The sequence below is a fragment of the Danio rerio genome, chromosome 2 (genome assembly GCF_052040795.2).
Source record: "Danio rerio strain M-AB ecotype USA chromosome 2, GRCz13ab, whole genome shotgun sequence".
In the NCBI taxonomy this organism is placed as follows: Eukaryota; Metazoa; Chordata; class Actinopteri; order Cypriniformes; family Danionidae; genus Danio; species Danio rerio.
The window spans coordinates 25,131,076-25,146,332 of record NC_141022.1 but is presented as its reverse complement, the minus strand read 5'-3'; the positions used below and the strand labels follow the sequence as shown (position 1 = coordinate 25,146,332).

General features: G+C 43.1%; 1 protein-coding gene across 4 annotated transcripts in view; it reads left to right on the top strand.

Annotated features, from left to right (window-relative positions):
- Positions 1 to 15,257, top strand: part of chd7 (chromodomain helicase DNA binding protein 7) — a 53,313-nt gene that overhangs the window by 34,617 nt on the left and 3,439 nt on the right. For all 4 annotated transcript variants that reach the window (XM_087240715.1, XM_087240717.1, XM_087240716.1 and 1 more), the window contains exons 8-33: positions 89 to 203; positions 729 to 812; positions 1,007 to 1,144; positions 1,272 to 1,393; positions 1,528 to 1,771; positions 1,911 to 2,087; positions 2,340 to 2,483; positions 2,567 to 2,846; positions 2,977 to 3,187; positions 3,430 to 3,625; positions 3,856 to 4,023; positions 4,276 to 4,455; positions 4,649 to 4,759; positions 5,433 to 5,638; positions 6,876 to 7,075; positions 7,168 to 7,327; positions 9,355 to 9,444; positions 9,892 to 9,995; positions 11,440 to 11,569; positions 11,714 to 11,771; positions 11,850 to 11,910; positions 12,000 to 12,336; positions 12,433 to 12,641; positions 13,088 to 13,870; positions 14,412 to 14,578; positions 14,965 to 15,192. In XM_087240715.1, coding sequence (XP_087096841.1) covers positions 89 to 203; positions 729 to 812; positions 1,007 to 1,144; positions 1,272 to 1,393; positions 1,528 to 1,771; positions 1,911 to 2,087; positions 2,340 to 2,483; positions 2,567 to 2,846; positions 2,977 to 3,187; positions 3,430 to 3,625; positions 3,856 to 4,023; positions 4,276 to 4,455; positions 4,649 to 4,759; positions 5,433 to 5,638; positions 6,876 to 7,075; positions 7,168 to 7,327; positions 9,355 to 9,444; positions 9,892 to 9,995; positions 11,440 to 11,569; positions 11,714 to 11,771; positions 11,850 to 11,910; positions 12,000 to 12,336; positions 12,433 to 12,641; positions 13,088 to 13,870; positions 14,412 to 14,578; positions 14,965 to 15,192 — 4,903 coding nt within the window. The remainder of the gene's footprint in view (positions 1 to 88; positions 204 to 728; positions 813 to 1,006; positions 1,145 to 1,271; positions 1,394 to 1,527; positions 1,772 to 1,910; positions 2,088 to 2,339; positions 2,484 to 2,566; positions 2,847 to 2,976; positions 3,188 to 3,429; positions 3,626 to 3,855; positions 4,024 to 4,275; positions 4,456 to 4,648; positions 4,760 to 5,432; positions 5,639 to 6,875; positions 7,076 to 7,167; positions 7,328 to 9,354; positions 9,445 to 9,891; positions 9,996 to 11,439; positions 11,570 to 11,713; positions 11,772 to 11,849; positions 11,911 to 11,999; positions 12,337 to 12,432; positions 12,642 to 13,087; positions 13,871 to 14,411; positions 14,579 to 14,964; positions 15,193 to 15,257) is intronic.

Genomic DNA, 15,257 nt, shown 5'->3' with positions numbered 1-15,257 from the left:
TTTATCTGACATAAGCAACTTATTTAATGCTATTTTTTCTAAGTTCATTCGTTAAGTAAATTTAATTGTCTTGTTTTTTTTTTTTCAGCTCTTACTTGCATTGTCGCTGGGCAGACATTGAAGAGCTGGAGAAGGATAAGAGAATCCAGCAGAAGATCAAGAGGTTCAGGGCTAAACAGGCCCTTAGTACCTTTGTAACTGAGGTTAGAATTGACCCTCCATTTTCTTTGTCATCCACCATTTTGTCTTTTTTTATTATTCTGTTCTTTCTACTCCTGTTTTATGGCTTTCACTGATAATGGTGGCAGTATGTATGCTCAGCAGTGGTGTTGTGCTGGTATTATGGTGCCGTTTTGAACAATCTCATCCATGCTAAGGCAATAAAACGCCTCACTTCAAGCCCTTATCTCTTTTACACGCAATCTCACAGCACATGCTGCTCAGTTAACTTCAAGTTAAAGTAATTCAAGCAGCTGCACTGAAATGTATTCCGAGAATTTCATTTGTGCTGTGCAATTCCACACTACATTTGAAAGGGCTTTTCAGTCTATCAAAACCAGGTGGGGTTTTCCCAGAGAGGTATATGCCACCCACATCATAAAAGCTCTGAAAATATTCCACCTGGTAGATTCTCATTTAGAGGCTTGTAGTAGTTGCGGCTCAAGCACCAGTGTAATTGGCATTCTGCAGTGCTCCATCTAACCAATCAATCACACTCTTATTGACAGATGGATGATGAGCCCTTCAACCCAGATTATGTGGAGGTGGACAGGGTTCTGGATGTGTCTGAAAGCACAGATGAAAATGGAGAGGTATGACTTCTCTCTATCATCAATCCACTTCAATCGTTCTCAAACCATCTGTCTCTCAAAACAACATGGGTTACCTTGATTGAAGCTCTTACTCTATGTTGCAGCTATGAAGATGTCAGTCACACCGCCCCCAGAAAATTTAGAAAAAATTTGAGAACCATCGTTTAGATAAGTTGTGTTGTGTGTTCCTACAGCTTGTGACTTTGTACCTGGTAAAGTGGTGCTCCTTGCCTTATGAGGACAGCACGTGGGAGTTAAAAGCTGACATAGACCAAGTGAAGATTGAGGAGTTTGAGAGAGTGATGGCGCGTGAGCCGCAGCTGAAGCGCGTGGTAAGAGCTGGCACTCTTCTAGCCTTCTCTTTATTTTCTCTTTGGAGTGCTGAGCTAGTGAGGGGAGAGGGCCACGTTCTTGCGGTTGCACAGAAACCACTAACGGGAATTGTTTTATTTGAAACAGGAGCGACCTCCCACCAGCGACTGGCAGAAATCCGAGAGTTCCAGAGAATATAAAAACGCCAATGCGCTCAGGGAATACCAGCTGGAGGGAGTCAACTGGCTGCTCTTCAACTGGTACAACACGTATGTATGCAATTACCCAGCTGTCCAGCCGCACCGCTTGCACATATGTGTGCTAAACCATGGTTTTTGATACTATTTAAGTGTTAAGATGCTTTGAATTTGAGTTGTTTTTTTTTTTTGTTTTTTTTCCTCAGACGAAACTGCATTTTAGCTGATGAAATGGGACTTGGTAAAACAATCCAATCCATCACATTCCTCTATGAGATATACCTGAAGGGAATCCACGGTCCTTTTCTTGTGATTGCTCCTCTTTCCACTATTCCCAACTGGGAGAGGGAGTTCAGGACATGGACGGAGCTAAACGTAGTGGTCTATCATGGTAGCCAGGCCAGCCGAAAGACCATTCAGGCCTACGAGATGTACTACAGGGACACACAGGTAAATAATTCCTTTGTCATTTTATATGCATTGATTTATTTTCTCATTTGAGTTGTAGAAGATAATGTTTCACAATATTTCTGCTGGACTATATTCGTAGGGTTGTTTATCATTATAAGCAATTTCTCTCTTCCTGCAGGGACGTATAATAAAGGGAGCCTACAAATTCCATGCCGTCATCACCACATTTGAGATGATCCTGACAGACTGCCCTGAGCTACGAAATGTGCCATGGCGCTGCGTGATTATTGATGAGGCTCATAGGCTCAAGAATAGGAACTGCAAGCTGCTTGAGGGCTTAAAGATGATGGACATGGTTAGTGCCAGAAAATAATCTGCTATAACCTAGGTCAAGCTTACACTTAAGTATTTACTGAATGCGACGTTTACACCGTCCTGGTAAATCCTAGAAATATCTGAAATTATTATGTTTTTTTGACAAAGTCCATTAATCATTCTACATTTGATATTCCAAAATGTATTTACTAGACTGGAAACAGGAAGGAAAAGTTGTAGATGAATTGAATTTTGTTCATGTCGCTTAATGAGACTCTTCTATGTTCTATAGGAACACAAAGTCCTGCTGACAGGGACTCCACTGCAAAACACAGTGGAGGAGCTTTTCAGTCTTCTCAATTTCCTGGAGCCAGATAGGTTTCCTTCGGAGTCCACCTTCATGCAGGAGTTTGGAGATCTTAAGACAGAAGAGCAGGTATGGAATATTAGCTGCTCTTTAAATCATTGCAATCAATCTGTGAAGTATACCTGGATGTAATGATAACACTATGGGTTCAGGTGCAAAAGCTGCAAGGAATTTTGAAGCCTATGATGCTACGCCGACTGAAGGAGGATGTAGAGAAAAATCTTGCACCAAAAGAGGAAACTATCATTGAAGTGGAGCTAACCAATGTGCAGAAGAAATACTACCGTGCCATCTTGGAGAAGAACTTTGCCTTTCTGTCCAAGAGTGGAGCAGGCGGAGGCAGCGGAGGTGGAGGAGGATCCAATGTTCCCAACCTGCTGAACACCATGATGGAGCTGAGAAAGTGCTGTAATCACCCCTACCTCATCAATGGTGAGCAAGTGGCACAAATGTAAAAAATAAATTCTAAATTAGCTTTGTTTGCTAAGGTTTTATACTTCAGTACAGCTGATTGTTTATAGAAACATTTGCAGACTGAAAGTTTTGTCTTTTCTCTCTGTAGGAGCTGAAGAGAAGATAATGGAGGAGTTCAGGGAGACTCATCCTTTAGACCAACCAGAGTTTCACCTCCAGGCCATGATCCAGGCTGCAGGAAAACTGGTGCTGATCGACAAGCTGCTCCCCAAACTGAAGGCTGGGGGTCACCGTGTGCTCATCTTTTCCCAGATGGTGCGCTGTCTGGACATCCTGGAGGACTACCTCATCCAGAGACGGTAGGATCCTTACAGCACTAGCTAATTTAGATAAATGCTTTTAATAATAAGCCGTAGTTTAACATATACTTAATAAGAACAAGTGTTGTTGTTTTTTCATGGTTTTTATTTATTTTTTTAACATTTGTATAACTGCAAATCAGTGTTTGCCATGAAGAAAGACTTGGACCTGACTATCATTGTAAAGGATATTAGCAAAAAGATGTTTATAGTTAACCTACGGCCTATTTCCTTCACTGTAGGTATCCATATGAGCGTATAGATGGCAGAGTTCGAGGGAATCTCCGCCAGGCAGCTATTGACCGCTTCTCTCGACCAGACTCTGACCGCTTTGTATTCCTGCTGTGCACAAGGGCTGGTGGCTTGGGTATTAACCTAACTGCAGCTGATACATGTATTATATTTGATTCTGACTGGAACCCTCAAAATGACCTGCAGGTAAGCATGCTAGTTTCATGATCACATTATTGCAGTTGGAAGTAAAATTGTGCTGGACTTTCAGTGGAACTTTTTTTTTTTTTTTAAATGTTCTTTTTTTTATAATCTTATGACTGCATTTCAGCTAGATTCAATTGAAAATACTCTATCACATTGTGCAACCTTAGTGCTTTATAGTGTTTGAGTCCTCAAAGGCGGTGTATGTGACCGGTTTGTGCTGTTGCCTCCAGGCACAAGCTCGATGCCACAGGATAGGACAGAGCAAGTCTGTGAAGATTTACCGCCTGATCACCAGAAACTCCTACGAAAGAGAGATGTTTGACAAGGCCAGCTTGAAGTTAGGACTGGACAAGGCTGTGCTTCAGTCCATGAGCGGCAGGGAGAATGCTGCCAATGGGGTATGAACTGCACACAGCGCCACCATTTTGTGGTGTTTCACTGAAACCGTATTCCAGATGGTTCATTAATCAAACATACTTTGCACATGTTGGCAGTCAGTGGAAAGACCTCTAATTCCTGTGCCCTGAGACTTATTTTCCTTTTTACCATGTGCCTAAATTTGTCCACCCTGTAAAATACCCAAGATGAAAAAGTCAAATTTATTGAGATTTGTATTTTGTGAAATGAATACATTCCTCTCTTTATTTTAGGTTCAGCAGCTCTCTAAAAAGGAGATTGAGGATCTCCTGCGTAAAGGAGCATATGGAGCTCTAATGGAAGAGGAGGATGAGGGATCCAAGTTCTGTGAAGAAGACATTGATCAGATTTTGCAGAGACGTACACAGACCATTACAATTGAATCAGAAGGCAAAGGCTCAACATTTGCTAAGGTGAAGACATCACCCTCCCCCTTGGCTGTTGTATTAATGATTTTAACCCAAAAAATTGACCCATTCATCAATGTTATTGCATAATTGGCTTTATAGAAGCATACTCCCCATTTAATCTTGCTCCTAAAATAGAGCAACCTAAAGGGTAAGTGTCTCTGATCTGACCATTTATATAATTTTTTTCCCTTACCAGGCAAGTTTTGTGTCCGCTGGGAACAGAACCGACATTTCTCTGGAGGACCCAGATTTCTGGCAGAAATGGGCAAAAAAAGCAGAGCTGGACCTGGATGCGATCAATGGCAGGGTAAGCTGTGACTTAACAGAGAAAAAGGAGCTCTCTTGTGCCGTGTCTCGCAGGAGATGCTGCATGAATTGAGGCACTAATCTATAGCACTTCTCTCTTGTGTAATTGTGCAGAGCACTTACGGCTAACTATTATTCATTGTTTCATTAATGCCAGGGTCATGCATTAGCAGCTTTTGACAGGTATCATAGTCATAATTCTCTCTGACAATTGATAACTGAAGATGGTGTGAATCCAAATCTGGGTAGTTTCCACCACACTCCGTGGTGTCACTCCTCATAAATATGCTATCTGGGCATAATTAATGAGGCTGATTTCCCCAGGCTATCAGTGCGTGGAATGTAGCCGTAATTGAGCTAAGGCTAAATTGTTTAAACTTGGCCACGGGAAGCATTTTCTGTAATTACCACTGTTCTTTGCACTCTGGAGAATTGAAGGCGCTAAGCAGCTTATATCTGCTTGAAGGGAAGCGTCATGTTATGTCTAAATAAAAGTGCTTTATCACAGTACTTTTTGCATGTGCCCTTGAACAGAGGTCTTCCGTTCTGCAGTCTAGTGGTCATCTATATCATAATGCTACCATGCAATTGAGCTAAAGGTGCTGAACATGCAGAATCCTTTTCTGCTTATTTAATTCTCGAGGGATCGTTCTAACCCTTGTGTTACTTGTCAGAATAATCTGGTGATTGACACTCCTCGGGTCCGGAAGCAAACTCGTCACTACAGTTCCATGAAAGAGGATGACTTGATGGAGTATTCAGAGCTTGAGAGTGACTCTGAGGATAAACCTATTCAGAAACCAAGGAGGCCTCAGGACCGAACCCAGGGGTACCCCCGCAGTGAGTGCTTCAGAGTGGAAAAAAACCTGCTGGTATATGGGTGAGTGCAGTCTGGAAATGGACATATTTAAGTGTTTTGCTGATTTTTATCTGCTTTGTGCTCCTTTTAGCTGTCAGTGCTAGCCCAAAAAAATCTACAGAGATGACAGTTGTGTGCTATATTACCATCTTGCACTTGAGCAGTCCCGAGGGTCTATCCCTATAATTAGTTGCCATTTAGCAGATGCATTTTGCTCAAAAGCACCTTTGAGTGCACCAACTACACATGAACCCACAGCAAAGCATGGCACCCCATTGAGAGAAAAAAATCCCAACTAATTTCCAACATAGAAATATACATGTTCAAGTGCTCAAGTAATTTTTTTTGTCAGACTTCTTCCATTCCTTGTACCTCATCCATAGATTTCCATTTGCCTCAACTGTAGCTTGTCATGGAAACTGGCTTTAGCAGGAAGTCCATCCCAGTGCCATGAGACAGGATATTCAGCTTCCTGCTTTGTTTTAGCGACATCCAAATTTCCCTTGTCTCATCTTGTTTTTCATTTGGAATGAGAATATCTGGTAGCTCACAGCCCACCAGTGCAGTGGCCGAGTTTGTCACGCTTGCTTGTCCCGGGGCAGTGGCAGACACGGCGCTATCTAACGCGTACAGTTAATTAAGAGCCAGGCCTCAGTGCACTCAGCACTAATCATGGCTGGCTGCACGCACCGTGTCTGACCAGTATTTTTTTTCCTTTTCAGTCAGACGCGTCTAGACCCCTGGGCTATACGGCAAATTAGATCCATCAAGTCTGAGGGCTTTGTCTCTTCTGATGTGTTTTTTTTTTTTTCTTTTTTGGAAAAGCAGTGCAAGGCTGTGAAACCAGAGCAGACCTTCCCCCTCTCTTTTCAAAAAAAAAAAAAAAAAACCTTTAGGCTTGTGCTTAGAGAGTGCTTGAGTAGCCTACTCCATCAAATAACAAGGGCATTGGGTCTCCCCATGGTCATGCACCATGCCAGCAAGGCAGTGGTGCCACCCTTCCTTCTCTGTTTTATGAGAACTAGCACAAACATAGAGCAATACAAAGCTTAAAGTTCTGCCACTGAGCTAGATTATTCCCCATACCATACAAATTCACATTTTGAATTAGTTTAACTGATTTATTATACAAGTTCTATGTAAGTTTATAAATAAGATTTTGCAGAGCTGCAGTTCAACATGTCTATAATGCTTGAAAGAAACTATGGTTTTATCTAGCTATATTTGCCCTGGCTAACTCTTCTTCTGTTTTGCGTAGCTGGGGCCGCTGGGGTGACATCCTCTCCCATGGACGCTTTAAGCGCCCGCTGAGGGAGCGAGACGTAGAGACCATCTGCCGTGCACTTCTGGCCTACTGCCTGCTCCACTACCGTGGAGACGAAAACATCAAGGGCTTCATTTGGGACCTCATAACCCCTACTGAGGATGGCCAGAGCCGCACACTGACCAACCATTCTGGTAGGACACTGCACTTGTTTCCTCTGAGCTTTTTTTTTTTTTTTTGCATCTGGCTCTTTACATACTAAACAATGCCATTTCTGTCTCTTCAGGATTGTCTGCTCCTGTTCCCCGGGGCCGTAAAGGGAAGAAGGGGAAGTTGCCGGTTGCTCAGACACGCATGCCACAGGCAGACTGGCTTGCTGACTGTAATCCTGACTTACTCCTTCAGGAGGACAGTTACAAGAGACACCTGAAACACCACTGCAACAAGTATGTAACATATCTTAAATACTGAACTTTTGCAGCTTTACTGAAGAAACTAATGTTTATGTCTGCAGTGTTACAATGGTTTTACTTTAACTGGAAAAAATCTATTAAATACATTGTTTTTGATTGTTTAACTCTGCTGATAAGGCTTTATTTTTTCTTTTAAATAGTATTTGGGGATTAAATCTTGTTGGCTTGTGTTTTAAACTTCTACCCATTGGTTGATGACAATAGTCTTGTGGTTGAGTTCAATTCTCGACTTGGTCCTTCCCCTCTCTCTGCTCCCAATGTTTTGAAGTCTGTAATCACCACTATCCTATCCTATTCTATCTTAATAAAGGTTATTTGGAAAATAAAAATAATCTGCCTGTTGAAAGTATTATTTAAGCCTAATTTATTATTATTATTATTAAGTGCACTTACAACTATAAAGATCTGTGAAAGATCACTGATTAGTACGCTCCATGTTAATAAAAATCTTCTCATCTTTATTTTTATAATTAAAAGGTCCTTATGCAATGATCGTCAATGGAAATGGAAATCCCTTTTGCTATTGTTCACATAAAAAGTGAAAATACTGCCGTCATTTGCTCCTCTTTCATTTGTTCCATACCTATATGAGTTTCTTTCTCACTTGGAAGGAAATTATATACCTGCAATTGGCTTTCTTCAAAAACTCTTCAACAGAGCAAGCAAACTAGTAAACGTTAAAATTATTATTATTTATTATTTTTTTTTTTTCATGAACTAACACTTAGGTGTTGGTCCTGTTTTAAAATCTCACTTTGATAGTTGAGAGTTTTTTTGGAAAGCAACCTTTAACTTCCAAGCCTGATATCATGAAAGCAGGTGCATTTAAATACTTGAGGAGCTTTTCAACTTGAAAAAAGTAATTGAAGCAAACTTGTGAATTTAGTTGAACGTGTCCAAAAGTGAGTTAGCAACATTACCTTGTGGTGCAGATGTTTCATTAAGCTGCTTGGCTCCTCCATAGTTTAGCTTTGACTAATGAATGTCAGTTAAAAAATGGCCAGCTGTAGAGAATCTGGCAAAAGAAAGGGTCCCATCTTTCTGGCAGAGGCTTCTGCCAAGTGACTGAAATAATGAATGACAGGCCGTGAGGAATCTTTTTCATTGCTGAAATTAAAGATTTTAAGATCGCTCAATAATTCATCGTTCAGCTCAACAGGCCGCACATGATGATTTCTCCTCTCACCCCACACGTCCATTATGGCCCGTGTGCCGCCTGTGTGCGTCTTTTGTTTTTTACAGACTCTCTGGTTTCATTTGATAAATAATTTCTGTTGCCAGGCCGGTATTGTTGTGTCCTGGCTAACACTAGGCGGTGATGGGGGAAAGAGAGAAAGGAAAACAAGGTTTACACTGCTGGCTCTGATGTGCATCCAGAGAAGGGGAACAGAGCAACAGCTGAGGAAACGTTACGAGACGATAAATGCGAGGTGCTTAGACCGCCAACCATCTGCTCGCCGCACTGCAAACTTCTGCCTCTGTACTTTGGAGGCGTCCCGTTAGCACCTCCCCAACTTCCCTAACAGCATTAGGAAGGAAATGAAAATGAGAGGATGAAGGTGCTGAAAGTGTGTGTGTGCACGGAGGAGGGGGGTGAGGGTGGGTACGGGCGGCTCCCCAAGCGCAGCGGCGCGGTGCCAGGCCAGGTGCCAGGCAGACCTGTTGGAAGCGGGTGAAAGGCGGCACACACAGAGGTGATTATGTGCAGCCATCTGTCAGGCGTGGAGGCTGCCGCACAGCGTGGCTAATCAGCCCTGGCAGCATGATGGATGAGCTGTGGCACATGCCAAAGAGCTGCTGCTGCCGCTGCTACTGCTGCTGGCACAGCTCGGAGCTGGCCAAACTTACTCACTCTTTTGTTTCTGCCTTTTCTCCTTCCTTTTGTCCTTTTTTCCTTCCTTTCAATCGGTGTGTCACTCCATTAACCCCCAACTCATCTTTGTTCTTTTTCTGTTGTTTTTCTCCTGCCCTTTTTAATCCTCTCTCTCTATCTCTGACAGAGTGCTGCTGCGGGTCCGCATGCTCTACTATCTGCGACAAGAAGTCATCGGAGACCAGGCAGACAGAATCCTGGAGGGAACCGATTCAAGGTTGGCATCTCCCTCCATTCCCTTCTACCGAATCCTGCCTGCTGTTATCTTTCCTCTCCCTCCATCACTTTCCCCTCCTCCTCCTCCCCCTATCTGACAACACCCCCACCCAGATGTGCATGCATTTATAATGTGAAAACGTGCTTGCCATATTGATACTCTCAAGGACTCGCCTGAAGTTCTAATGACTGCGAGGGCTCGCGTGTGCGCACCAGTGCAGAGGGTGAGATAAGCGAGCGGCTCAGATCTCTGGCCGTAATCAGGTTGGCCCTGAATAAACAAGATGAGAAAAATGGGCCTAAATGAGATGTGGCTTGCTAATGCTTGCATTTCCTACCAGATGTCTGCAGATAGACATTAATGCTGCGCTCATTAGATTATGTGCCGCTGTGGCCATCTCCTGGTTTTAATCACTCTTTCCTGTGTTTGTTTGTCTTTCGCTTACAGTGAGTTGGATATCTGGATCCCACAACCCTTCCATGCTGACGTTCCCACTGATTGGTGGGACCTTGACGCAGACAAGTCCCTCCTTATCGGCGTCTTCAAGCATGGTGAGCTCCACCTCTTCACAGCTGCCATTGGTGCTTTCGTGGTGACAGTAATTGCTAACGTTGACCTATTGTAATATTGCCTAGAGATTGATTGGTGATATTTTCTGAATGGCTGATCTGGGACTAGATAGAGAGGCAGGGGGAGTTGAGATCCTATCCATCAGAGGCAACAGGCACCTCTCAGCACATTTTATTAACATTGACCCACAGTGTTAAGAAGTGTTCTGGGAGAACCTGCTAAATTCCCGGTGTGGGATGTGATTGTTTTCTTTTGTAAAGCTGCGCAGCTGTCCCAATTTATCTTTTGGGGGAAACGGGGCCAAAGCAGTATTAAAAAAGACAGAGCGAGATTGAGAGGGGTTTCTCAGCTGCCGACTTTTAATTGCATTAAGTATAGTAATAGCCGCTTTATTTAATAATGTCTGCTGATCTCGCCACCGATATTAATCTTGGCGAGGGCCTTTTATGCTTCTCTCAGATTGGTCTTTTTCCTGAATGTGTGTACAGAGAGCTCTCTCGCGCTCTGGTCTCCCCTGGTGCGCTGCGCTACCTCGTTAACTCAGCTGGCCTCTATACACGTGCGCACACACACACACACACACACACACACACACACACACACACACAGGAGCGTGTATATAACACAGGCAGCCTGTTCTTAATCATAATCCCAATTCAGTAGGGAGGTCTGGGGAGGAAAGGTGGCAGGCCTGGACTGCACAGGAAAGAGTGATGGCCTATAAACCCCCTCATGATTACAGTTTGGCTCGGGGCGCGGCAGCAGTTAGGAACAATGTGTCACCGCATAAATCCTAATTGAAATGTGATGTTCTGGCGGGGGAGGGGGTGCTCGAGCTGTCTGATCAGCGGCTCAGCTGAAGTGGGTCCAGCCTGCCAATCGCCTCCCCTGTTGTGCACTGTAGGGATCCGCAGGCTCAAATCTGTTCTGCTTGGACAGTTTCAACGGGCATTTTCCTCTGGCTCGCCCTTTTGTTTCTTCAAATTTTTTTATTTTTTGGTTTGATGTGATCTTCGGATAGTTTTTAAAAGAATTTTATTGTGTATCAAAACATAATTTTGACAATTAACATGTCAGCTGTCTTTCTAAAATCTGTCCACATGGTATTTTCCAAGGACTTTTTCATAAAATGTTTTAATCATAACTTAACCTTTTCTTTATTTCCTCAAATCTTTTGGTATTTTGAGGATTGCTTTTGCTATATTTGGCATTCAGTATATTGGCCCATTTTTAAACCTCTTTAAACACATTACATAATTTCATCACACATAAACCTTTTAATCTTTTTTCCATTTTCTTTTTCCATTTGACACACCAGTAATACTCTTTTCTGCTTTCACATCACTAGGGGAAATAATAGCTTCCACAGCTCAGCCTGTAATTATGCATATTTTATGTTTGCCACTGCTCTTTTTCTTCCGCTAGGCTACGAGAAGTATAACTCTATGCGTGCTGACCCCACCCTGTGTTTCCTGGAGAGGGTGGGCATGCCTGATGCCAAGGCCATCGCTGCTGAGCAGAGGGGAGCGGACATGATGGCAGATGGTGTCGAGGGGTAAGTTTGGCCCAAAATCACAGCCCCAGCAAGAGGGACTCCTGCTCTTTCTATCTCCCTTCCTTTATCCTTCACCCTACTTTTCTTTTGCTGCTTTTCTTTGTTTTCTGTTGCACTCAAAGCATTTTTTTCTTCTTTTTATAGAGAGGAAGAAGACCCAGAGTACAAACCACTTCGAATGTCTTTTAAAGACGATCTAGATGTAAGTTTGAAAATGCATTTATCTTGAGTGTATCCTTTTTTGTTAAAGATCAGATAACATTATTTTCTTTGTCGGCAGGATTTTACAAACTCTCCTTTAGATGATAATAATGACGGGATGGATGGCGAGACGGGAGAAGGTATTTATTTTTTCCAGTTCACAGATGTTGGCCATTTTATTTAAGATTTTAATAGTCTCTGCTTACCATTAATGTTTGTCCACACTCAGCACCTAAGCTTGGTGAGAACGGGAAGCCAGGCAATCTGTACTGGCCACCAGCCTCTGCTCTGACCGCTCGATTGCGCCGCCTCATCACAGCCTATCAGCGCACTCACAAACGTGAGCAACTAAGACAGGAAGCCATGGCTAAACCTGATCGGCGCCGGCGCCGCCCGCGTGATGACATCCTTGCTATGGTAACAGAAGGAGGAGCTTATGTCCCTGATGGAGCAGTGGCATTCATGGCTGATGGAGGGGCCTTCATGGCTAAGGGATCATCTTTCATTCCAGACAGCGCCGCCCTGCTGGCTGATAGTGCAGCTTATTTCAAAGAGCGACGACAGAGGTTAGCTTTCATTTTTGTTTTAGAATGAACAAAAAAATGTTTTTCTCCTTTTAGTTACATCACCTCATTTTATATTTACCAACGTCTGTTTTCCAGATGGACAAGGCGTGAAGAGGCCGATTTCTACCGTGTGGTATCCACATTCGGTGTAGTTTATGATGTGCACAGACAGTGCTTTGACTGGTCCCAGTTCCGTGCCTTTGCCCGTCTAGACAAGAAGACTGACGAGAGCTTGGAAAAATATTACTGTTCATTTGTGGCCATGTGCAAGCGGGTGTGCCGGATGCCACTTAAATCAGAGACGGGTAAATGTTTTAATATCTGAGTCTTTTGTAAATCTCTTGAAGCCTCAAAGAAGTTGTCCTAGAATTATTTTTTTTTCTACCGCTTTTACGGTTTCTTTTTTAGTTGTCCAAAGCTCTATTTTTCTCTTTCATAATCCATAGAACGCTAAAGTAGAATGCACACTATATTAGTGATAATTATTTTTCATCAGCTAGAAACTCTGTTGAAATTTTATATTTAATTGTGCTGTCAATTATATTTAGCACACTTGTAATTTCAAAATGAAAATCTAATCTTCATATTGCATGTTACAATATTGTAATGCCTATATTGATGTGTAAAGTTTCTTTTTTCTTGTATTAGTGCTATAGATGGATGAATAGATGGACAGTATTTATTTTTATCTTTTTTTTTTTTCTTTTTTTTTTTTTTATAATGCAACTGGACCTTATCTGTCTGCTTACAGAACTGCCGGACCCGACCATCATCATTGACCCTATAACGGAGGAGCGGGCTTCACGGACACTCTATCGTATTGAGCTGCTGCGGCGGATCAGGGAGCAGGTGTTGCCGCACCCTCTTCTGGAGGAGAGGTTAAGCCTGTGCCAGCCCAGCCCTGACCTCCCGGCCTGGTGGGAGCCTGGACGTCATGACAGAGACCTCCTGCGTGGAGCCGCAAAGCATGGTGTCAGCCGTACCGACTACCACATCCTCAACGACCCAGAGCTGAGCTTCTTGGAGGCCTATCGGAAGTTCACACAGGGCAAAGGTGTGGAACTGCCCGTCATTGTGTCTGATCCTCTCACTCCTCTGACCCTCCCCAAAGACGAAGAGGTGAAGGAAGAGCAGGGAGATGTGACGCTACCCAAAGTGGAGAATGGGAGCATAGAAGATGTTAAAGAAGAGAAATCTGAAGCCTTGTCTCCTAAAAAGGAAGTGAAGAATGAAGAGGACGAAAATGGTTTGGGTCTTAAGCAAGAACCCAAAGAGGAAAAGATGGAAGTGGAGGAGAAGGATGTGACTGAGTTTAAGACCGATGTGGAGCAGGTTTGTCCTGTGGATGGTATGGTTGAGAAGAAGCCAATGGATCAGGAGCCCACAGACACTCTCCCTTCCTCTGAGGACAAGAATGCTCAGGATGAGAAAGAGCTACCCACTGGGAATAAACTGTCTACCGAGAAAGCCTCAGAAGATGAGGAAGAGAAAATGGATGAGGATGACAAATCAGAAAAATCTTCACAAGCTGAAGGTGAATATTAGACCTCATTACTACAAGGATTTTTTTTATTACTCCATTTTCATGAAATCCAAAGTAAAAAGGATACATTCTGTGAATGATTATTTCACAAGGGAATATGCTGGAATATCAACAAACTTCACCTTCACATAATTCTTGGTAGCACCTCATAAACCTTTAGACCACAGCTCTGCAGAATTTAGCTCCAACCACCTTCAACTCGCACCTACTTAATAGTATCTAGAAGTCTTGAACACCTTGAATAATTGAATCAGCTGTGTTTGACTAGGATTGGAGCAAAACTGTGCAGAGTTGTGGCCCTCCAGTAACGAGTTTGGCACCCATGCTTTAGATCATGGGTCCACCAGTCTCTGTCCTGGAGTGCCGATGTCCATACAGGGTTTAGCTCCAACTTACCTCAACACACCTGCCTGGTTGTTTTAAGCACACCTAGTAAGACATTGATTACCTTGTTAACAATTTTGGTGACTCCTGCTTTAGATGGTCAAGTTTGTTTCAGTTTTGTGTGCTAAAAGATCATTTTAATTTGCAGTCGGAGCTTCATCTGAAAGGAAGAACTTCGATGAGGAGAGCAATGCCTCCTTGAGCACAGCCCGTGATGAGACCAATGAGACTAGAGACTGCTTTAGTGTTGATGATGTGGAGCCATCGGCCTCTCAGATGTTCAGTGAACGCTCACTCTTCTCTTTCTGGCCAAAGGTTAGACTTTCTTTTTTTCCATTTTCAATTAATTTCTTGTCTTTGTGGTCAATTAAATGTCTTTTAGAAGAAGGTTTTACGTGTATACATGTGCTTGCATTTCCCATCTTTATCAAAGGAATATTGGTTTGCCACAAAAGTGATTAAAAGATGAATCAAGTCAAGGCTGGAGCTTTGAGCAAACCAAGGATATAATGCATGTAAAAAAAGACTACTGATAGCTGCCACATGTTTTGTGATTATTAAGAAGGCAAAACTGCTAGATCCTTTACACATTAAACTGGAGCTAAAATGGAGAAAACAAGTTACAGAGTGTACCCTCTAGCTGATTATGCATGCATACACGCGCACACGCCTGCTTACACTCTTCTGTGTTTGTACTTCAGGACAGGGTAATGATCAATCGTATGGACAACATCTGTGAAGCGGTCATGAAGGGCAAGTGGCCTTCCAACAGGAGGCAGTTCTTTGACTTCCCAGGCCTGTTGCCTGGCTACAGCTCCATGGCGACAGAAAGCCCCCTACAGAGGCGGAGTCTGGGTGATCTCTCACTGGTGGGTCAGACCAGCTACAGTGGAAGTGAAGACCTCACCATGTCACCACAGGTCAACAAGGCAAGTCCCACCCTTAACCTAAAGTGCTTCACCCTGTGACTCTCTGAGTGTCAGAACATCCTTTT